The sequence below is a fragment of the Fukomys damarensis genome, unplaced genomic scaffold, assembly GCF_012274545.1.
Source record: "Fukomys damarensis isolate Sample0158 unplaced genomic scaffold, DMR_v1.0_HiC HiC_scaffold_23, whole genome shotgun sequence".
NCBI classification, from domain to species: domain Eukaryota; kingdom Metazoa; phylum Chordata; class Mammalia; order Rodentia; family Bathyergidae; genus Fukomys; species Fukomys damarensis.
In genome coordinates, this window is record NW_022900935.1 from 30,150,963 (window position 1) to 30,175,415 (window position 24,453).

The 24,453-nt window shown below is 37.2% G+C and overlaps 1 protein-coding gene across 7 annotated transcripts in view; it reads left to right on the forward strand.

Moving 5' to 3' along the window:
- Positions 1-24,453, forward strand: part of Osbpl9 (oxysterol binding protein like 9) — a 142,007-nt gene that overhangs the window by 25,524 nt on the left and 92,030 nt on the right. For 5 of the 7 annotated variants that reach the window (XM_033767555.1, XM_033767557.1, XM_033767556.1 and 2 more), the window contains exon 2: positions 13,604-13,654. The exons of the other annotated variants lie outside the window; for them this stretch is intronic. In XM_033767555.1, the coding sequence (XP_033623446.1) occupies positions 13,604-13,654 (51 nt within the window). The remainder of the gene's footprint in view (positions 1-13,603; positions 13,655-24,453) is intronic. 7 annotated transcript variants of the gene reach the window in all.

Below are 24,453 nucleotides of genomic sequence, written 5' to 3' on the forward strand. Positions count from 1 at the left end.
TTTTTTTTTTTTTTTTTTGGTTGAGGGTAACAGGGTCTCTCTCACTTTGTAGTGCAACCTGGCTTTGAATTCATTATGTAGCTCAGGCTGACCTCAAATTTATAACCCTCTTGCCTCAGCCTTCCAAGTGCTGGGATTATGGGTGTAGCCACCATGCCTGACTCAGAAGCTTTATTTAAAAATAAAATTCTGGTTCAGGGATGGTGCCTTCTGGCTGTATAGAAAGGTTAGGTTTACATGCTAAAAAGGTTAGAACGTGCTCTGTGGTGCCTCTATTTTTTTTTTTTTTAAATCCCCCTACACTGGGTGTTACACCCAGGGCTTTTACCCTGAACTACATCCCCAGCCCTTGATTTTTCCTTTTTTTAAACAGAAAAAAACTTTAATTAGAAAGTAAGAGAAAATGGTAAAGGACTTCAGCTTGAGGATCTGACATAGATCTGGCCAGACCTTTGAAACAGCTGTCATTGTACAAACTGAGCTCCTTGTCTTGCAAAGTTGAAGAATGAAATCAGGACAGAAAGGACATTAACATGTTCACTTTGGGGACGTAATTCTTATGTCTCCCTGCCTGCTGACAGGTGGTGAACGTATGGCATGTGTGCTTCAGTGGGCTATTTGTTATTGAAGACTCTAAAAGGTTCGCTATTACTGGATAGAGCATCCCATTGGGCAGCTTGAACCACTTCTCAGGGTGTCTTTGGTTACATAATGTAAAGAAAGTTGTTGATTTAGCAGACCAGATGTCATCATATTACAGTTCCTCAAGGAAAACATTAAAATGGTATAAAAATTATACAGCTAATTTATAATACTGCAGTTGTAAATGCATATTATATATACTGCAATGGGGTACTTAAAATATTTCCATGTTAAAATTTAGATAATTATTGACAAAATATTAACCTGTGAAGAAATGCTGTGGGTGTAAAGTACTAAAAAACACTTTATAGAAGCTCGTTTAGGATCTGCAAGAAATACACGCAAGCAATATGGAGAATGTTACTGAAAATTATCTGAAAACATGGGCACTGCTGTGGCTACAAAAAAGCCAAACATGATATATTGCATACTACACAAATCACTGCCTTTAAGTGTAAAATGTCTTAAACTAACAAATATAAACAAATTTCTTTGAATTTAATGACATAAATATGTTGACTATTGTAATAATTTAAAAATTGCCATGAATAATATTTATATTTGGACAGTTACTATTCACATTCAAGCAACTAACTAGATTTGATCTATTTATAGACTTTTTATTACAAATTTATAGACTTTTATTTTATTAGTAAAAAGACTGATAGAAGTGATTAATCCATTTGTAGCACCAGTGGGACAAACTGCTTGATAAGGTGTTAAAAGGGAAGTGTTTATTGGGAATATAAGAAAGGGAAAAGTTCCTGGTGGGTATCCAGGTGGAGTCCCAGAAAGTGGCATACCACATTGCCCCTCAGTCGAGAACTTCTTTTTTGGTGGGGGGTGGTTTGAGACAGGGTCTTACTATGTAGTTCAGGCTGGCCTTGAACTCACTGTGTAGCCCAAGCTGGTCTCTAACTCGTGGTGATCCTCCTGAGTGCTGAGATTACAGGCTTACATCATCATGCCCAACTTCATCCTTGCTTTTTAGTAATAAAGGAAATTAAAACCAAAGCATGAATTTTTTTTTACTTATTAAAAACTTCTTTAAAAGATTTTTTTGGAGGGTGGGTACCAGGGATTGAACTCGGGCCCTTGCACTTGCAAGGCAGGTGGCAGAATTACTGAGCTAAATCCCCAGCCCCCCCAAATTTTTTATTAGTACATGTTTATAGTGCATAATGATTATGCAAGCTACAAGTTTACAGAAAAAAACCTGTAATTAGACAGTAAGATAAAATGATAAGGGACTTTAGCTTGAGGAGTTGACAAAGATCAGGCTGGCCCTTAACAAAGGAGAGTAAGAAAAATAGGAAAGGACCCCACCCAAAATGAACAGCTGGAGGGGGGACATTCTGGGGGGGGGTCAGATTGGTTTATTTTTTGTTTTCTGAGATAGGTTCTTGTTTCCCAGGCAGGGCTGAAACTTGTGATCTCTTGCCTCAGTTTTCTAGAGTGCTAGGATTGTAGGTATGTGCTACCACGCCTGCTTTCTGGGGGCCTCTTATAAAGTCATTAATCCCATTCCCAAGGGCTCTGCTTGTCTGATTTAACCACCTCCCAGAGGAACTGATATAATCACTGGGGAAGTTGGGATTTCAGCATATGAATTTTGGAGAGATGTAAACATTTGGTCCATTTCAGTATGTATCCCTGCAAATACTTGTGTCCCTTACATTTAGTGAGCCTTGGAAAAGCATTTTCTGAAATAGTTTGTGAAATTAATTTTAGAAAGTAAATTCTGATAGGCTTTATTGCCATAGGAAAAGGATAATTGTTTCTGATTTTATTCATTTACAAGGTCCTTTATTTTACAATCAGCAAAAAGCTGCTTTTGGTTGCTTAACCCCATCCTAAGTTAATTCTTATCAGGGAATTATGCATGTGCTTATTGTCAGGGAACTGTTATGTTATCAAACAGTTGGGGGTCAGGCTCTGTCCTTTGGCTTCCTAGGAGCAGCAGTCAATGTCACAGTAAATGTCTATTTAGATCTGCAGAATGAATTGATTTTCACATTGGCAGTACACCTAAGAGACTCTAGATGCCTGAAAGTGCTGCCTAGAGCTGCTTTTGCAGTATTGGTTAGAATGGTTAGAAACAGCATTCCTTAGAGGTTTCTGTGGTAGAAGGAGTTTATTGACTTTTTGAAAGATGAGTATCTAGTAGATATGAAGATATAGTAAAAATTGAGACAGGCTTAACAGACTTAGTAACAGACCTAAAACTGTGAATTTTAATTTGTCCTTGGGAGGTTGAAATGAATAGCATCTCAGTTTTAGATTTTTCACCAACATAATTAAAATGATAACTGAAGCTTCAGATCACTAACTGTTTAGACATGCTCTGTGAAATTATAGGCTACATTTACTGAAATTTCAAATGGTTATCGGCACCTATGCATATCTTTCCTAGCATTCATTCATTGAACAAGTATTTTTGAGTATCTACTACATAGTAGATATTATTCTAAAATTTATAGGCTGGCAGGAATAATGAATATTAGCAATTTCAGAATTGTTTAATTGTAGTTTAAGTACTTGGCAGGTTTTTAATACTATTATTATTATTTTTTGTGCCAGGGATTGAATTTAGGACTTTGTACTTGCGAGGCAGGTGCAGTGCCACTGAGCTAAATCCCCGGCCCCAAAGTTATTCATTTTTATTAATTTAATACCCAAAGGTGCACACAAATACTCTGGATCAGAGATTTTGTAATACTTTTGTCTCTCTGTTTACAATCTAGAGATCAAGTTCTGTGGCTTCATCTCTTGACATCAAATACATAAAACGATAGCTGTATCCCTTTTCTTGGCACCTTGGGACCTACAATATTTTGTTTTTTTTAATTCTCTGGGAAATAAGAAATCAGAATTTGTGATCCTCCTGCATCAGGCTCTTAAGAGTGCTTGTATTCTGGGCTTGGCCACCACTCCAGTTTTGAGGGAAACTTTTGAGGTAGGCTAGAACCAGGCCAACCAGTCTTTGTAGAAGTAAATTAAGAAAGGTAGTTTTTTTTTTGTTTGTTTGTTTTTTAGACAGGGTCCCACTATGTCGCCCACACTGGCCTCAAACTCACAATGATCCTCCTGTCTTAGTCTCCCAAGTGCTGTTACAGACATATGCTGCCATGCCCTGCTAAGAAATTTGAATTTATCTTAAGAGCACTGTAGAGCCATCGAGGGTGTTTTGCTCATTTGTATAGTTTTTAAATCAAAGAAGTAAACTGATCAGATTTATGTTTGAAAAGGCTCCTCTGGCTACTGTGGAAAAAGACTGGAGAAGACTTTCATGGTAATGCATTATAGGTGATGGACTGTGCAAGTCTGGGTTGGATGGTGGTAATATCGATGGGGTTAAATGGAAGGGTGGAGTTTTTTTTAGGAGATGGAAATGAGGGAACCTTGATTGGAAGGAAGAGACATGGTCATAAGTTAGTGGAGGCATGTTGACTTTGAAATGGCTAGGAGAAGGCCAAATAGAGATGTGTAAGGGAGCATGTATGGTGAAGAGTGGAGAAGATTTCAGTAGCCCTTACTGTGAATGCCAAAGCAAGTCTACTAATGAATTATCTCTTCTGCCTTGGACTTTCCCCCCAGATCCTTCACGTGGCTGCATTCTCTGATTCAAATCTCAGCTCAGATACTAACTTCTTAGAGTTTTCTCAAGCCTCTTAGGTTAAAGTAGAACCCTTTCCCCCAAGATAACTTTCTGATAATTACTGCTGTGGTTTGAACATGTCCTCTGAACTCACATCTTGGAAACTTAATCCCCAGTGTAACTGTGTTGGGATTTGAGGCCTAATGAGAAGAGAAATGCTGTTCTAAAGAGGGCTTGCAAGAGTGGATTTGCCTTCTTTACCCTTTGCCAAGTAGGGTACCTCTTTGTCATCCACTTAACAAGAAGGGCTTTACCACGTGCCAGTTCCTTGACTTTGGACTTCCTGCTTTCTAGAATTGTGAGGAAATAAGTCTCTGTTCACTATAATTTACCAATTTAAGGTATTTTGTTATAGTAACACAAAATGGACTAAGGCAGTGGTGGCAAACTTATGGCTCACATGCTGCAGGGGGCTGTTTGTATCATTGAAAGCTCTAAAAGGTTTGCCATCTCTGGACTAAGGCAGTCATACTGCTTTATATTCTTCTTACCACCAGCCAAAATTATTTTGTTAATTTTTTTCTTTTTCCTTAAATTTGATTTTCTTAGGTGAAATATCTATTTAAATCTTATGACCATTTAAAAATTGGATTAGTTGCCCTTTTTTTTGTTGTTGGTTGTACGAGTTCTTTATTCTAGATATTAGATCCATCACAGATACATGACTTGCAAATATTTTCTTACATGATTTGTATTTTGACTTTTATGCTAATGTTCTTTGAAGCACAAATATTTTAATTATAATGATATCCAGTTTTTTGTTGTTGTTGTTGCTTGTGTTTTTCATGTCATAGCTAACAAAATCCAAGGACAAAAGATGTACACTTATTTTTTCTCCTAAGAGTTCAATAGTTTTAGTCTTTAAATTTAGCTGTTTGATCTATGTTAAAATAATTTTTTAGGTGGCATTGGGCAGTGGCTGACTTCATTCTTTTACAGTGGGTGTGTCCATTTTTCTCAACACCACTTGTTGGAAAAATTGTTCTTCCCCCATTGGATAGTTTTGGTATTCTTGTGAAAAATAAATTTCCCGTAAATATATCAGTTTATTTCTAGACTTCTAATTCTATTCTATTCGTCTATCTAGCCATAAATATTACATCTATATATCTATATCTGTCTTAGTTACTTTTCTCATTGCTGAGACAAAATACCCAACACCCAAAGTTAAATGAGGAACGGTTTATTCGGCTCACAGTTTGCAGAAGTTTTAGTTTATAGTTGCCCTGCTCCAGGCAGGGTGGCATGGCAGAGGGGAATCACAAAGGAGAAATAGTTCATGGCAAAGCAGGGCAGGTGGAAAGCAGCAAGCAACAACAACCTTCTTGTCCATTTATATTTTAACCAGACTGTAAACCTGTTGATTGGTGCCACCCACACCTAGGGTGGGGCATCCTTAATCTCAGCATCACATCCTTAATCCCAGTATCACACAGCCTCCTCTGAAAAGTCCCACCTATGACCACATAAGGCTTTAGGAGAACATATAGATACAAGCCATAATACAATCCTTATATCAATACTATACTGTCTCTATCACTGTGGCTTTGTATTAATTTTTGGAATTGGGATGTCTAAGTCCTTTAATTTAATTCTTACTAAAATAATTTTTTTTTACTATTTTGAATTTCTTGCATTTCCACTGAATTTTAGGATCAGCTTGTTAATTTCTTTTTTTAAAAAGGGAGTTAGATTTTGTTTCTTAGTTTTCCTTTTTCTTTTTTTGTTTTGTTTTGTTTTTGGTACTGGAGATCGAACTTGGGTCCTTGCACTTGCAAGGCAGGTAGGCGGAACCACTGAGCTAAACCCCCAGACCTAAAAGGTAGTTAGATTTTGATAGGGATTATGTTGAATATGATAAAGTGTGTGATGGGTTTCCAAGAGACAGATTCCAGATTCTTGTATACACTGAACAATGAGTTGCAAGTATACACCTGGTGGAGAAAGAAAAAGCAGCTACATTTATTGAAGTTAGCAGGGGAGGTGTGTCAGAGAGAGTGAGTCTGTGCTGTAGAAACAAAAAGGTGGTACAAATGGGGAAAGAAGTGGTGCCAGAGGGGGTGGGGAGAATAGGAAGTAAGTAAGTGAAGTTTTTGGATTTAAAAGATGTGCTTCCCACCTGGGGCTTCTCTCATTGGATCTCTCTGGATATGATTGACAAGGTACTGAGTCATCTCAAGGATATCTAGTGTGCATGACTTTCCCATAATTCACTCTGTTATAATAACATGCATGACACGCAGACCCTATGTATGAACTGTTAATGAATTTTGAGTAGGTCAAACTACTATATCTTTTTCTTCTTTTATTGAGTTTATTGGTACATTTTAGGTATACAGCACAGTTACATTTATTATTGAGATACTGTACCATTACATGACAGGTGATCTTGGTTCTCATTTTTTCCCCTTGTCCCTGCCCTCTCTTCACCCCTTTCCTCCCCTCCCCATTTACAAACACTTTATTTCCATTTTTTCATATTTTTTCCCTTATTACCTTTCCCCTACTCTTCCCACTTTCCCTACACTTTTAGTCCTTTTCTTCCCATTTCACAATGTCAGTTATCTTATTAGGATCTTATATACTATTACAGTTTATTCACACCAGAGAAACTATTCGATATTTACACATGTGTGACTTATTTGAAACTCCTATATCTAACAAGCACGTACTCTGGCCTGGCCCTTTAGAAATTTCCTGGGTCTTTGTTATCCTTAATTCTGCTTCTCTTAGGATAATAAAAGGATGAGTGGCCCTGGGATGTTGCCCAAATTCAGGCAGATTTAAGGGTAGTGGTCCCACAGTGGTAGGTAGTATTGCCATCATAAAATGAAGTGTTGTAATCTATGAATATGGGGTGTATTTTCACTTTTTTAGGCCTTTTTTCAGTAATGTTTTGTAGTTTTCAGTGTACAAATCTTATACTTTTGTTGAACTTGTTACTTTTTTTGTGGTATAGTAAATGGAATTGCTTTCTTCGTTTTCAGATTGCTGTTCCAAGAATATACAAATATCATCAATTTTTTGGAGTGTATGTATGTGTGTATTGATCTTGCTGAGGATTGAACCTACAGGCTAGAATATGGTAGGCAAGCAGTATACCACTGAGCTAAACCCCAGTCTTATGTGTATATTGATCTTATGAAACCTTGATGAACTCATTTATCAGCTCTAATAATTTTCTGTGTATATTCCATAAGGTTTTCTGTATCTAAGATCATGTAATATGCAAATATATGGTTTTAGTTCTTCCTTTCTAATATGGATGCATTTTATTTTATTTTATTTTTGTACTGGGGATGGAACTCAGGTCCTTGGACTTGCGAGGCAGTCAGCAGAACCACTGAGCTAAATTCCCCGCCCTTTATTTCTTTTGCTTAATTTCCTTGACAGTGTTGGGTAGGTGTGGCTCTCTTGTTTCTGCTCTTAGGCATAAAACTTTTAGTACTTTACCATTGAACTTTTAGTATCTTATCACTGAATATGATGGTTTGGTTTTTTCAGAGTAGCTCTTCACAGGTCAAAGAAGTTTTCCTTCTATTCCTGATTTGTTGAGTGGTTTTATCATGAAAGAGTACTTGATTTTGACAAATGTTTTTCTATCTTTTGAGATAATCATGTGATATTTGTTTTTTACTTTATTAAAATGGAGTGTTATATTGCTGACTTTTACATATTGATCCAGTCTTCTGTTTGGGGGATAGATCCACTTGGCCATGGTGCATATTCATTTTTATATGTTGCTGGACTTGGTTTGCTACCAGTTTGTTGAGGATTTTATAACTACATTCATGTAGATAATGTTTTTTTTCTTGTGATGTCTTTCCTTTTGTTTTTTAATAGTACTGACTTTATAGAAGACATTGGGAACCATACCTACTTCTTCCATAGTTTGGAAGAATTAGTGAAGGATTGTTAATTCTTAAACATTTGATGGAATTCACTAGTAAACCCATCTGGGTCTGAGCTTTTCTCCGTTTTTGCTTTTTTCCCCCAATCTTTTTATGTACTTTTTCTATACCTATACCTGTATCTATATCTTTTAGTCAGCTTTTAAAATATTTTTATTAGTATATGTTTGCAGTACATAATTGAGACCTGTTGATTACAAAGATCCCAGAACACATGCACAGAACATCCCAGAGCTCTCCTGCACGTAGACTTCTCAGGAGAATTTGAGCAGGTTTTCAGTAGGATGGTCCAGACTTGACATTAGCCTCAGATGTGGGATCTCAGCGCCACCTCTCAGTACCCGTATGTGGAAGTTCTCCAGGGTTTCCTTGAGATTTCTTTTTTTTTTTTTCTTCAGCTTTAATTGAGTTTATTGGTACATTTTAGAGATTTTGACAGTATAAAAGGATACAGAGGCCAAGAAGAGTTTGCTATTGTGGCTTTCCTCACAATAGCCCACCCTCCTTTCTCCAAGGTGTTCTTTTATCTTGCTCGTCCCTTTTTTATTCGGCCCAAGCTCACTCTGCTGTCTCACTGTTCACTTTTACTTTTTTTTTTTTTTTTAACTTTGCCTCTGTTTTTTGCTTGTTTTTTTCGATTCTTTGTTTACGATGAAGAATAACCTAGAATCCAGCTCCAGAAGGAGAGGCAAGCAACTTAGAACCTGGCAACATTTATTTACGAGTCACTTTTAGAAAGGGCTGCCTGATAACATTTTGGTGTAGCCAGGAGATCCAAGTAACATTTGTTGTAGGGAATTGACACGTGCATAACACATCTTAGTTCTTTTTTTCCCCCACCTCTTTTCCTCTGCTTCCCTTAAAAAAATGTTTTTTGCCAGCATCAGATCATTTATTTATTTTAGAAGTCCTTATCAAGTTGTCATAAATACAGATTAACAGCCAGACTAACAGGCCAAAAAACAGAAAACAATTATGCTAAGTCATGTTATTTTAGTCAGTTTTGACAATTTATATCTGCCTCTGCAAATGGACATGTTGGGCTGGTGATGCAAGTGGTAAAGGATTTAACCAAGACCAGAACAGAGAAAGAGAAGATTTATTAAATGCTGTACTCCAATGCTGGCAAATTCCTAGAGAGGGCCACACCTGGGGTTGGGAGAAGGTTAGCTTTTAGGGGCTTTTGTGTTAATTAGATAGCAGTGTTGCAATCAACAGGGAGACCATGTCCTAATCTTGTATCTTGTTGCTTAATGTCTTGACCTTGGTCATTTTCTGGAACCTTAGTCAGCTTGTTTCAGAAAGTCAGCAGGTAATCTGGGTAGGTTTTTGCAGATAGCTTTCCATCTTTTACTTTAGAATAAAAATAGAGTGGGAATGGGCTCTACAGTATCGTGTTTTAGAACTTGACTGGTTCATCTAAGTTATCTAAACTTTTGTTCATTGTATGCTTTAATTCTTCAAGACTCTTTAATGTCTGCTTTAATTGCTGATTTTAGTACTTTGAGTTCTTTCTCTTTTTCGTTGGTCAGTCTAGCAAAAGGTTTGTTAATTTTGTCGATTTCTATAAGGAAACTTTGATAAGCTTTGGTTTCATTGATTCTTCTGTTTTTCTGCTTTTTAATTCCACTGATTTCTGTTCAGATCTTGTCCTTCTGTTCCTGTTCCACTTGCTTTAGGTTTAGCTGTACTACTGTTTTTTTAAGGTGAAAGGGTAGATTATTGATTTAAGACCTTTCTGTTGTAGACATTTACAGTTATACATTTTTGTCCAATTGGTTTCAACAGTATCTTACAGGATTTATATATTGTGTTTTCATTTTCATTCATCTCAATTATTTTCTGATTTTTCTTTTGATTTTATTCCTTGATCTGATTTTTGATTAGAAAAAGCCTTTGCCAGTCCGGAAGCTCCTAAGAAGTGGAGCAATCAGTGCTGCACCTTTGTACTTCATGAGGGATCACATTTTCTCACGTGGCTGAGAAGACTGGAGCATTCATTTTAGAATGATTATTTCATGAAGTACTGGGTCTCGTAGCTACAGTCAGAGAGAGGGACCTCATTCAAGTAATAGATAATATTTGTGCCGGTTTCCTAAAAAAGTACCTTAGCAGGTTTCAGAACATTCTCAAGATAACACTTGGTAGGAATATTGGCAGATAGGGTTACGTCAGCTACCTTTGTCTCATCATCAGAAGGTACTAAGATTCCCCAAAAAGAACCTAGTAGCATTTGGTGAATGGCACTGGCTCAGGCAGGCTAAGCTTTAGACCAAGTATAGCCAGAGATCATCTGCAGCTAGGACTTTGCTCTTCACCTCTCTGCTTCTTTCTCTATTGGGCATTACTTGTTGCTTTCTCACATTCAAGGCACGCTATCATCTTGCTGATGTGGCATCCATATTTTACAGCTTCAAGAGCAGGTAGAGTGGGAGCTCTTGCTTTGGCCCCACTGGATAAACTCCTGGGAAGAAACCCTGTCCTGCCCTGTGGAGGTCCTAGGGCCTGTGATTAGCCCACTTGGTCAGATAACCAACTCTTCCACCCTTTCTGTATCTGGGAGACATGGTCACTAGCTTCCCTTTAGCCCCTGATTAGACCTGAGTAGGGAGCAGACCTTGTGCCATTGTGGAAGAGGAAAATTCAAGTCTATTAGAGTAGATATATGGTCTGGGACAGTTGTTTTTTGGTAACAGGGATCGAACTCAGGACCTTGCACTTGCAAGGCAGGCAGCGGAACCATTGAGCTAAACACTGGACCCTCCCTGGGACAGTTATTTGTAAGTCAGCTATTACAAATTTTATGTGCCTGTCAAACTGCTATATTTTATATGTGTAATTGGTTAAGTGGTTCCTTAATGTTACTTTCATTTAAATATATATAGAATTCTTACTATGCAGGGACTTATCAGCCTTATTGTTTATGAAGTCCCTGTCATATAGAAGGCATCAGTGAGTAAATCTGTTGTTGCTGCTGCTGTTGTTAACATTAATGTTGCCATTATCATTTTATCAAGGTTCTTGTATTTAACGTATTATTTTCCTAAAACATACCTTGAAGAGATTTTTTTGCTGCCTGCTCCTCATAAATCTACAGCAGCTTTCCATTAACTCTTGAATAAAGCTAAATTTTAAAAATTACTCAATATATTTTTTCAAACCCTTTCCTATCTTGGCCCTGAAATCTTTTTAGCCTGAGCGCTGTGTTTTTCTCTGTCCTCTGTATTCTGATCTATAAGTCTGTTCTCTTATGAATAGGAAGGTAAAATTTTTTGCAGCCCTTGGCCTGGAATGCCCCCCGCCTTCCCTTTTACCAGCTTTCTCTTTTCCTTTAAGCCCCATGTTGAAACTTCAAATCTCTGGAACCTCCTGGAGTTTACAGCACTTTGTGCTTGTGTTCATGTAACACTTATTTTTCATCTGTGTTAGAATTGTTTAGATGCTAGTCTTGTTTATTTACACATTGCAGAAATCTTAGTTCCTTTTAAAATGCTTTATATTCTTTTTTTTACCCCCAGTACTGGGAATCGAACTCAGGACCTTTTTCTTGTGAGGCAGGCAGTGTACCACTGAGCTACATCCCTGATACTTGTTTTATATTCTTGATTTGCCTGCTTACTGCCTAGGTACATTTGTTTTTATTATTTTTGATTGTCTCTTTGTATTCTTGTTTTTGGTGTACTGGAAATTGAACTTGAGGAGTGCTGAGCTACATATTCAGCTCTTTATTGTTTTGAGACAGGGTGTCACCAGGAGGCTCTGTCTCAACCTCCCAAGTCAAATGCGCGATCCCCATGTTACCATGCACTACTCTTTCAGTATTTGAAAATTCATAACCCAGTAGTGGTACCATCCACTGGGTCTTGTGTGGTTCTATTTCTGCATATTATGATTTTGTTTTTAAAATTGTTTCAGGATGGGTCTGGGGATTTAGCCCAGTGGTGCCACTGCCTCCCTCGCAAGTGCAAAGTCCAGAGTTTGATCCCTGGACCCCCCCCCCCCCCCCCCACCGCCAAAACAATTGTTTCATGATGAAAAAGGATCAAAGATGAATACACTGGCTGTTTAAGTGTTTGAGTTTACTTGTGGTCTAACCTCATCAGGTATTTTCTAATCAAATTATTAGTTTTAAATGTTGTCTTTATACTTTTGGAGGGAAGGCAAGCATGGAGTATAATAAAAGGGCTATTAATTGCTTACAGAATATTAACTATACTTTTGCTAACTGTGATGTATTACTAAGGAATGCTTTTTAATCTTCCTTGGTACTGAGAATTTTTTTTCTAAAATGTGTAAGTTCTTTTTGTATTTGTAAGTAGGATCAAAGATCCTCTTTGGTACCTTAATAATCACTTCTGAGCATGAATTCCTATAAATGAGGAGTTTAGATGTGCAGGGCATCTGTAGTTGCAAGTAGGACAAGTAAATGTGAAACATGATAACAGCTTGTTTTGCTTCTCACATAGGTGGAATACAGAAAAGTACCAGTTCAAGAATTAAATAATTGATAAACTTGGTTACTTGACATTTTACTTTTATTGTACACAACCAGTTCAGTTTTAAGGATATTTACTGTATGTCAGCACAGTGCTTGTGGTGCCTAACAGCCTTTGCTTGGTGAGGGAGACATACGTGATAAGCAGCCTTTCATCAAGAAGTGTTTTTTTTTGAGCCAGGATTTAGCTCAGTGGCGTCACCACCCGCCTCAGATGCAGTCCCCAGTACCACCAAGAAGTACCTAATGTGTGCCTGACATTGTTCTGAAGCATAAGAGAAGTCAAGAAATAATTCTTGTCCTCTAAGGAATGTGCCACTGGGTGAGGACGAGTCACCAAAAGGAAACAGGAGATTGTGATCTGGGATGGGAATCCAAATCAGGCAGAGTTGTGGTGCTTGATGAGTGAAAGTATTGTAAGGCAGAATCTGGGTCAAGGCCATTCCAGGCTGAAGAACACTGGAAGTTACAGAGGCAAAAAATGTTACACATTTGGAGAATTGCAATTAGGTACAGCTAGAGCATTATTTCTCAAAGTGTGGCTATCTGTATTTGTTGGGATCATCTGGCAGTGATTCTTAAACACTGCTTCTTAGCCTGCTGACTCACTAAGACAGGAAAAACAATGGGCAGAGTAAAAATTACAATGTAACATCTGTTGTATTAAAGGTATGTATAAGGTTTTCTGATTAGGTTATTTGTATAGACTATATTGCTGTTTTTATTTAAAATCTGGTAACTCCCCTATCAATAAATGATTTCTTCTGGGAAGGCGAGAGGGAGAAGGGATGGATAGATAAAACTGTAAATCTTGTTTTTTTTGTTCCCAGATACTTCTAAAAACAGTTAATTTGTCTGTTCATTTTTTATTCATTGAATGTTTTGCTTTTCTTTTAGTCCAAAGACAAAATGATGAGAGGCTCTCGCAGAGGATGTGTTAGACTCAGAGTGAGTATTCATTTTTATGAAAATGATTTTGATAGAAAAAAGTGTTATTTTGATGAAATCAGGAAATTTTGTATTTATATAGCTTCCTTATTTAAGTGTTGGGATAAGGAACTAAGTTTTAAAGAGGAAATGTGACTTCCTCTAAGTATCTGCTAGTCAGCGATCAGAACTTAATTTATTTTGGTCTATGACTTACTGTTTGTTTGTTTGTTTTTCCTAAGGAGGAAGGGTTTATTGGGGATCACAGTTTGTAAAGGTTTCAATCCGTAGTCGATTGGCTCCAAGGCAGGGTGGCATAGCAGATGGGCATCACAAGGAGAAAGAGTTCATGGTGTAGCAGTGGAAGCAGAAAGGATCAACATGACTTAATGTTGTATTCATGACTAAAAGCACCAACAGATTTTTTTTAATTAAAGGAACAGGAGCTTTGTTGAGGTTCACATGATTGTTTTTTAACCTGTTTTAGAGACAAGGGATGAGGGCTTGGAAAAAAGTGAGTTGTAGTATTGGTGGTAGGGCAATAGAAGAAAAAAAATCCATCTATCTATCGATCTATTTATACCAGTGCTGTGTAGCAGAGCTGGATTTCACCCACATATACATTTTCTTGGTAGCCACATTTAAGAAATAAAAAGAAAGGCTGGGAATGTAGCTTGATAGTAGAACAGTTGCCCTAGGGTGGTGATGGTGAACCTTTTGGAGCTTTCAGTGTCACACACAGCCCACTGTGGCACTTGTGCCACAGTTTCACCACCACTGCCCTTGATGTACAAGGCCCTGGGTTTGATCCCTACCACAAGAAAAAATAAAAATAAATAGACAATACTTTATTCTGGCTGCTGTATCCAAACTGTTGTTTTAGTCAGGTGTGGTGGCATACACCTATGATCCCAGCACTTGGGAGGCTGAGGCAGGAGGATCACTGTGAGTTCCAGGCCAGCCTGGGCTACATAGTGAGTTCCAGGTCAGTCTCAACTACATAGTGAGACCCTGCCCCAAAAAACAAAAACAAAAAACAAAAAAGACACCAAACTGTTGTTTTAACATGTAATCAATACAAAATGACTAATATTTTTCTTTTGTTTTTTCATACCAAGTCTTCAGAGTGCAGTGTTATCTTCCATTCTAAGGGTATAGCTCAATCCAGACTAGCTGCATTCATGGGAAGAGCTCAGTAGCCACTTGTGGTTAGCTGTTACCTTATTGGATGATGCAGGCCTATAACTTCATGCAGCTTTTCATTGTTCATTCAATTTCTACCACAGTTGAAATACATTAGTTAAAGGCAAGAAAGAGAACAGGGCCGGGGAAACAGTTTCTCATAGGCCACTATATCTAAAGAAGGTTCTGCTCCTATCACAGCTAGGTTAATCAGGTTCTAACAGACCTTTCTTTTTTAAGATCTTGTTGCCCTCCCAACCCAATTCAGAGTACATTACTTTTTTTGTTGTAGTTGGTAGTGGTAGTGGGGATTGAACTTGGGATCTTGTGCTTGGAAGGCAGGCAATGGAACCACTGAGCTAAACCCATGGCCCCTACATTGTTACTTTGAAGATATAAATATATTTGGTGAACACAATGCCTTTATTAGCAGTCCGTGGTGGAACTGGGGATAACTCTAAGAAATAGGTTACCATGGAAAGATTCTAGCACTGAGATAGGATTAAGTATGGCAGATTTGCAGGATGGAAATGAGACAGGCCTGTTTTGTGCAGATGGTGTATATATAATATAACAAAGACTTTAAAAAAATCAATGTACTGTGTTGTACTTTTTTATTTTTAAATTTTCCTTTGGTTTTTCTTTTGTCTGCTTGATCTAATTGCTTTTCTAAGCATTTGCTCTTGACCTCAGTCACCACTCTGTCTGGTATTAACTGCTGTTTTTGGCTTTCAGTAGACTCAGTATTGAGATTGACAGAGCTGTTTTGAGACAGCATTTAAGTTTACTTAGTCTGGATTGGAGCCTCTGTCTCGTTAGTGTACTGGTTTTGTTTGGTTTGGGTTTTGGTTTATAAATATAGTTTGATTAATTACTACCCCTTTTAACTACTACTAAGGTTAAGAAATAAAATTTTGCCAGCTGCCCTCTGTAGTCTCTCCATGTGCCACAAATTATGCCCCCTACCTGTCTTCTAAAGTAATCACTTCTGTCATTTCTTTATAATTTTATCACCCAAGTGTGCATCCCTAAATTTTATAGTTTTGTCTTTGTTGTTATTGTTGTTGTTGTTGTTGTTGTTGTTGTTGTTGTTTTTGTTGTTGTTGTTGTTGTTGTTTGAGACAGGGTCTCACTATATAGTTGAGATTGACCTGGAATTCACTATGTAGCCCAGGCTGGTCTCGAACTCACAGTGATCCTCCTGCCTCAACCTCCCGAGTGCTGGGATTACAGGCATGCACCACCACACCTGGCTTAGTTTAGTCTCTTTTTAAATACTTAACAGTTGGTCCAGGGATGTAGCTCAGCAGCCTACCACTGCCTGGCAAGCACGAGGCCCTGAGTTCAATTCTGGTATCAAATACATGCATACATATGTACATATTTACTTAACAGTTTACCCTGGGCATCACTTGGGCAGCACAGTTGTTTATATACTGATTCTCCCATGCATTGCTCTGGCAGGTGTCCTTTCAACCAGTGAATTCTTTAGATTTGATAAATTATCGTTTTTATATTTCCTGTTTATTATTTTATAAGAATTAACAAAAACATGCAGTGTTTTGGTTATCCTGTACTTAAATAATTGGACTCGTAAATGGTTAAAAATTTAATGTCTTTTGTTTGTAATTTATCTGTTGAAGAAGTAAGACCCAGTTGAAGAAGTTGACCTGTAAGAGTTTGTATAATGTAGATTTACTGATTATATGCTAGTATATTCAGCGTGTTTTTCTATCCTCTGTTTTTGCTGAAAATTAGCAGCTGCATCCAGTCTGGATCAGCCTCAGATTTGATCCATTTGGCAAAATTTTTGGTGTTTTGGTTTTTTGAGACAGGGTTTCACTATGTAGTTGAGACTGACCTGGAACTCACTATGTAGCCCAGGTTGGTCTCGAACTCACAGAGATCCTCCTGCCTCAGCCCCTCGAGTGCTGGGATTATAGGCGTGCGCCACCACGCCCAGCAGTACCCGCATTCTTTAAATCATTGAGAATTGCAAAATGGTGATAGACTTCAATTTTTACCAGAAATAATTTTATAAGGAGGCATTTATTATTTGGTTATATACTTACACAATTCAAATAGGTAAGGTAACTGCTTCATTATCTCCTTTTAGCCAATTTTCAAGACAACAAATTGGCTTTAAGCAACATCCACTTACATATGTGTAAAATAATTGGAAGCAGGGATTTGAACAGGTACTTGTATGCCCATGTTCATGGCAGCATTATTCACAACAGCTAAGGCGTGGAAACAGTCTATGTGTTCATACACAGATGAGTGAAGAAATAAAATGTATTATATGCATATAACAGACTGTTATTCAGCCTTAGGAATAGGAAGGAGCTAGGGATTTAGCTTGGTGGTGCCATGCCTACCTGGCAAGTACAAGGTCCTTGGTTCAATTCCCGGTACCAGAGGAAAAAGAAAAGGAGCAGGAAGGAAATTCTGACCTACAGTACAACATGGAAGAACCTTGCGCAAGTTACACAAAGTGAAATAAGCCAGCCACAAAAAAGCAAATACTGTATGATTCCACTCACACAGTATTAGGTCCTGAGAGTGTCAAATTCATAGGGACAGAAAGCAGAAAGGTGGTGTCCAGGGAATGAGAAGTTATTGTTTAAGGAGTATGGAGTTTCGGATTGGGAAGGTGAAAAATTCTGGAGACCTTTGTAGCTGAAGACCTGTCTTCTGTTTTCCTGCTGACTGTCGTTTGTGATGTGCTGTCTATGCCTAGAGGCTGCACTTAGTGTCCTGTGCCCCCTCTATCTTCAGGTCAGCCAGGTACATTAATCCTTCTAAGTACTTTGAATCCCTCTGATTTCCTGTTCTGCTGCCAGCTGCAGAAAGCACTCTGCTTTTAAAAGGCTTTATGTGGTCAGATTAAGTTAGATCCACTAGATAATCTCTTTGTAACATTGCATTGAAAATAATCATTTCAGTGCTATCACACTCAGCTTCCACCCACACTCAAGGGAGAGATTATACAAGGACAAGAGTCATTGAAGGTCATTCTCAGAGTTCTGTCTGCCACGTTGGATAACTGAGAACTAGACAACTGTGTTTAAATCCCATTTTTACCCTTTGCTTGTTGACTAAAAGAGAGAAGCTATTTATAAGCTTTCTGAGCCTGTTTGCTTTAAAATGTGGATTATAATACCCTTCTTGAAGAATTTTTGAAGATTAGGTGCCTGGCAGATACAGATATAACCTGTTGGTAATGTGGGGGATGTGTGTGTGCACATGTGCACGCATGCTTGGACATTTCAGAAAGCTTTGTGATATTTTCAAAAAAATTAGACTGCTATTTGGACTGCTGTTTGGCTTTCTATTTAGAAAATATCTGGAGAGTTTACAATAACACGTTCCCAAATCTTACCATCTAGACATGCTATTTTAGAGTACTATTCTAGAACTTTTATTTGTTTATTTAGACACTGAGCTATATCCTAGAACTATCTGTTTATTTTTTGTTGTTGTTTTGAGACCAGGTCTTGCTAAATTGCTAATCTGCCAGAGTGCTGGGATTAGAAACATGTGCCACCATACGCGATTTAAAAACCTTTATTTTTATTGCACTTTTTTTTTTTTTTTTTGTGGTACCGGGGATCGAGCTCAGGACCTTGCCCATGCAAGGCAGGTGCCGACACCATGGAGCTAAATCACTGGCCCAAAACCTTTATTTTTAAATGTATTTTCTTGGTGATTGAATTGTGCATCCAAGTGCAGGATCCCCGGTACAGAAAGAATCAGTGATCCGGGCACAATCTCTCTGAGCTCCTCCCCTTATCACATTGGATGAATTTCATAATTTCTGATGATAACTTTATTTGCTAGAATGTGAGTTAACAACTATGAATGTACAGGGCTTGCCACATAGTTCACCTTCAGTAAGTGATAACTGCTGTGAAGTTGAAGATAACGATAATGATGGCAGTGACGACAGTTGTGGAAATAGATGACGCATGGGTCATCTGGATTCCACATGAGCTCTCCCTGACTGTACTGCTGCCCTGCCCCTCCTCTATGCATCCCCTCCTGTGTCCGCTCACACTGTGCTCCTGTTCCCTGGCTCTGTGCATGTTTGTTCCTCAGTGCTTCTGGTAGATTTGTATTATGCCACTGATGTTCTCTTCTAGACTCATCCTTTTAAAGAGTTACCTCTTTTGTGCAGCCTTCTTGATTGATTTCCTTTAACAGGTTTGGTGTTCCCCCTTCCTCTGCCTTTTTATGTTTGTCGTTTACAGACAAGAAAGTACTTTGTTGTGTGGAATCATGTTAACCTGTCTCTTTCCCCTACTTGATAGTAAGTCAGATTCACTGTATCATTTGCTTGGCACATAGTTAGTAAATAATTTTTAAAAGTTTATTTTTAATTCTATGTTTATAAGAATTTTGAACAAATTTTGGAGACTTGCCTTTACCGTAGTTTACATACCAAAAAAAAAAAAATATATAGGAGTTGTCTCAAACAGCATAGGAGCAAATATTATGATACATTTTATGCAAAACAAGGCAAAATACCCGTGTGGTTTTAGGCTACATGAGAGGAGAATGGAAGAGAGCCATAGCAGAAGCAATATCAAACACTGTATTCCCATGACTGTCCTATCAGGGAAATGGTGTTCTTTCGTCTTACAGATGAAACTGAGGCAGACTGTTTTTGGTAATTTATCAAAGTCACACAGTGATGGTAAATCTGGGATCAGTTAGAGTCTGTGCCATTCCAAAACTGTGTAGCCCATAATTTACTAGGCCTCCTCCATTCCTAGTAACTCTCCAAGATTGTGTTGGTTACAAACTGTGTGCCACTAGGTGGCGCCCCTTGCCTTGATGAAGAAATAAATGTTGGTTGATGTCAGAGTTCTGACCTGCCCCAAGCCAGTCCCCTCCAAATAGTCTAGCTAAAAAGAAAATACTGACATTTTCAGGAATTATCTGCAAAATGGAAAAGTAGAAACAGTAAAGAGGCAGTGTGAGGTAGAAGCAAAAACAAGAGTAGAGGGATCTATGCAATGAAATTCAGACCTGAATTCTGATACTTAATTAGCTCTGTGAGTGGAGCCGGCTCATCCAGTTAGCTCAGAGTCTTTTTAAAAATTTTAATCTCTGGAATGAGCATTATACCATTTGATCAAAAAATTGAATGTAAAATTCATAAATTTTTAAAAGTATGTAAACATTATTTGGGACTTGGTAGGATCTTTTGTTTGTTTGTTTGTTTGTTTGTTTGAGACAGAGTCTCACTATGTAGTTCAGGTTGGTCTTGAACTCACTATGAAGCCCAGGTTGGCCTCGAACTTACATCGATCTTCCTGCTTCTGCCTCCCAACTGCTGGGATTACAGGGTATGCCACAATATCCAGTGAGTAGGATCTTAATGAATGGTGGTTACTATTATAATGAATAATTACTATTAATATAGATGAACCTCAAATTCTGTTGAATTCTAAAGGGGCTCAGAAGCCACCAAAGTAAGATGAACTTTATACAACAAAAATTTTTTTCAACAAAATTTTAATTAGTGCTAAATATATTATGAGTAAATGTATTATGAAGCCTAATCCATGTGACTTAAAGTAATTCTATTTTACCCAGTACAGTAACATTGAATACAGACTGAATATCTTTTATCTGGTATACTTAGGACCCTTTTGGATTTTGGAATATTTGCATATGTGTAACAAAATATATTGAGGGTGGAACCCAGGTCTAAACCCTGAATTCACTTGTGCTTCATATACACTTCATTACATATAACCCTGAAGATGATTTTATACATGATTTTTGTATAGAATTTTTTGCTTGTGACACCAGGTTGACACAAAGTTTTTGGAGTGTTTTGAATTAAAATTTTTAAAAATTATGTACACCTTTTTTTTTGTACTGGGGATTGAACTTAGGACTTTGCACTTGCAAGGCAGGTGGTGGAACAACTGAGCCAAATCCCCAGACCCTTAAATTTTTTGATTATGGATATTTAACCTATACTCCATTTATCTGTTGTGGTAGGTATGATTTAGTGCATCACAAGAGGTATACCTTGACAGGTATACCATGACAGAACAGGTATACCATGTTATGGTATACCATAACAGATTATTAATAGTTGCAGCACTGATTTATGCTAATGCCTTATTTCATCCACTCTGACCCCCCCCCATAATCTTGGTGTTGGGTTACATCTAATAGTAAGTGACATCTTAGAATGGATGTAGAACGGTATTATTTTTAGATTAATATATAACCTTAAAAATGTTCACTTAATGCCAGATATAGTGACACATGCCTATTATCCCAGCACTTGGGAAGCTGAGGCAGGAGGTTTGCTGCAAGTTCAAGGTCAGTCTGGGCTACATAGTGAGTTCAAGGCTATCCTGGACTACATAGTGAGATCCTATCTTAAAAGCAAAAAACAAAAATAAAAACAACATCCCAAACAAACAAATGTCATTGGTGCTGTATTTCCTGAATATTTATAATATTGTATTAATTATAAATTAAAACTTAAGTAAAGGGGAAGATAACACCCAGGCAAATGCTAACCAGAGGAGAGCTGAGAAACTGTACTAATGCCAGATATAAAATATTTTAAGAAAACAATTAAAATTGCTATGGAAAAAGAATATCAAAGATCCTATATCACATAGATAACATTCTTTGGCAACAGCAAATAAATTACAGATATCTTAACAAAGTAATAGCCACCTTACTCATATATATTTCTAAGTAATTCACTTGCAAAAGTAGAAATCATGATGAAAATTGTGAAATATTTAAACCTAAATGATAATGAAGGGACCACGTGTTAAAACCACATATAAAGAAGTCCTTCTTTATTATGATCCATAATCTTAATGAATGTATTATAAAATGGAGATTGAAAATTAGTAAACTGAATATCACATTAAAAATTAGAAAAATAAAAGCACTAAAGAAAGCAACAAATGAAATACATTAATGAAAAGGAAAAGAAACTTTAGAAATCCTCAATAAAATGAGACAGATTCTATGAAAAGGTAATGAAATAAACCTTTAGATTGAGAGAAGAAAGCAAAGGGACAAATAAACAATATTAAGAATGGAAAAGGAAAGCTCGGCATGGTGGCTCATGCCTATAATCTCAGCACTCAGGAGGCTGGGGTAACAGGAGGATTGCTGGGAGTTCAGGGCCAGCCTGGGCTACACAGTAAATTCAAGACCAGCCTAAACCATACAGCAAGACACTGCCTCAAAACACATGTGATCATAAAACATGCCTAAAATAAACTTGATAAAAAATAAGCAAAAGAGAACTGTACATGCTGTATAGCAGAGATGAGAATTAGCAAACTTCATACAAGAAACTTTGCCAATAAATTTGAAAGCTTACACAAAAGCATAATTTTCTAGGACTAGGGATTTAGCTTAGTGGCACTGCTCCTGCCTCACAAGCGCTGCTCCTGCCTCACAAGCACAAGGTCTTAAGTTCGATCCCTGGTACCGCAAAACAAACAAAAAACAAGTATAAATTACCAATGTTAACTTAAGAAGAAATAGGACATAATACCAGAGCATTATATCATTTTACCAAACCTTCTACTAATAGATCATCCTACTGTTCCTGAGATTAGAAATAGAGACTTTTAAGAGTAGAGAATATTGTTCAATTTTATGAAGCTGTATTATGAAGCTTAATATAAAATTATGCAAAGACATCAGGGTATTTAATAATGATGCTATATTAACATTCACTTTAAAATCAGCACCAAGATTCAGGAGACTACTTTTGCTGCTTAGTTACAGTATCATGTACTTACAGTATCATGTACTGTATTATTACAGTAATATGTATTCTACTATGTGAAACTCTCAGTGAATGTTGTAATGCAAGAAAGAAAAAAGATACAGTCTTGGAAGGAAAACTCAAATTAGTATTTGCAGATGTTGTGTGTGTCTATAGAGCCTATACTAAAAGTCCTGGCAAATGTGGTAGTATAATAAAAAGTGTCAAAACAGGGGAAGAAAAATTACTGGTATTTGCAGATGATATAATTACCCACATAAAATCCAGAAGAATCTACAGAAAAATAATAACATTATTGTAGTACTGGGGATTGAACTCAGGGCTTTCACACTAAGCTATATACCTAACCCTTAAAAAAGTTTAAAAAAATTTTTTTGAGACAGAGTCTTGCTAAGTTGCTCAGAAGATATGATTCTTCTGCCTCAGCCTCCCAGAATGCTGGGATTATATGTGTGCCACTGTGCCCGGCCACCAGAATTATTTGTATGATTAACCTTTAGCAGAATTTTTGGATATGAGTTCAGTAGGTGAAAACCACTAATGTTCTGTGTGACCCACAACCAATTAGTAAAAAATTATAGCAAAAAACATTTATAATAATAAGAACTCTGAGTTACTTAAGAATATATTTTATAATATAAATACATTCTTTTAAAGGAAAAAATTATAAAACATCATAAGAAGACTAAAGAAATATCTGAATAAAGGAAAAGCTCTATCTTTTTCATACTTGGTTATATATAAGCACATGTATATATGTACATTCTTACTAAATTATAAGTACAGTGTGAGTCAAGTCAAAACCACAGTTAGACTTATTAAAAAAAACCTGTCAAGTTGATTCTGAAAGTCATTTAAATGGTAAAGGAGAGATGACTTTAATGAATAGGGAATTGAGGGACTTGCCACTCCAGGTGTTAAAGACTTTTTTTGTTTGCTTGTTTGTTTGTTTGTTTGTTTTTGAGACAGGGTCTCATTTTGTAGTTCGGGCTGACCCTGAACTCATTCTATAGCTCATGCTGACTTCGAACTCGTGGCAATCCTCCTGCCTCTGCGTCCCGAGTGCTGGGACTACAGGTGTGAGCCACCACGCCTGGCCAGGGGTTAAGATTTTTAATGAAACTATGGTAGAGTATTGATGTATGGGGAAGGAAATAGGAGAAGAGAAAGCTGAGCATAGAACAGTGTGTGTATAGGAATTAGGTATATGACACTATCACTTAGTAGGTGAAGCTGAGTCAATTGGCTATGCATATAGAAAACAGAATATTACTGTACCTCATGCTATACACAAAAAATAAGTTCTAGAGTTATTAAGTTTATAAAATGAAAAAAAATTTTTTTGCTGTGGATCAAACTCAGGACTTGGGCTTGCGAGGCAGGCAGAGTGACACTGAGCTAAATCCCTGGCCCAATAAAATGAAAATTTTAAATTTAGTTTTATTTTTATTTATTTTTACTTTTTTTGATATTGGGGATCGAACTCAGGACCTTGAGCTTGTGAGACAGGTGTCAGCACCACTGAGCTAAATCCCCGGCTCTATAAAATGAAAATTTAAACTTAGAATTATAGATGAATGTCTTTATGGTATCAAAATAAGGGAGACTGTCTTAAAGCATAAACAATGATGACAGTGATTGGTAAATTTGACAAATTAAAAATTTAAAACCTTTGAACAAGAAAATATGCCACAATAAAAAAGAAAAGACACTCTCACTCTCCTTCTGCTTCTTCTTCCTCCTCCTCTCTCTCTCTCTCTCTGCCTCTCTCTCTCTGCCTTCCTGCCTCCTGCTTGCCTCACTACAATAAAGATCTCCTGCCGGAAAAAAAAAAAAAAAAAAAAAAAAA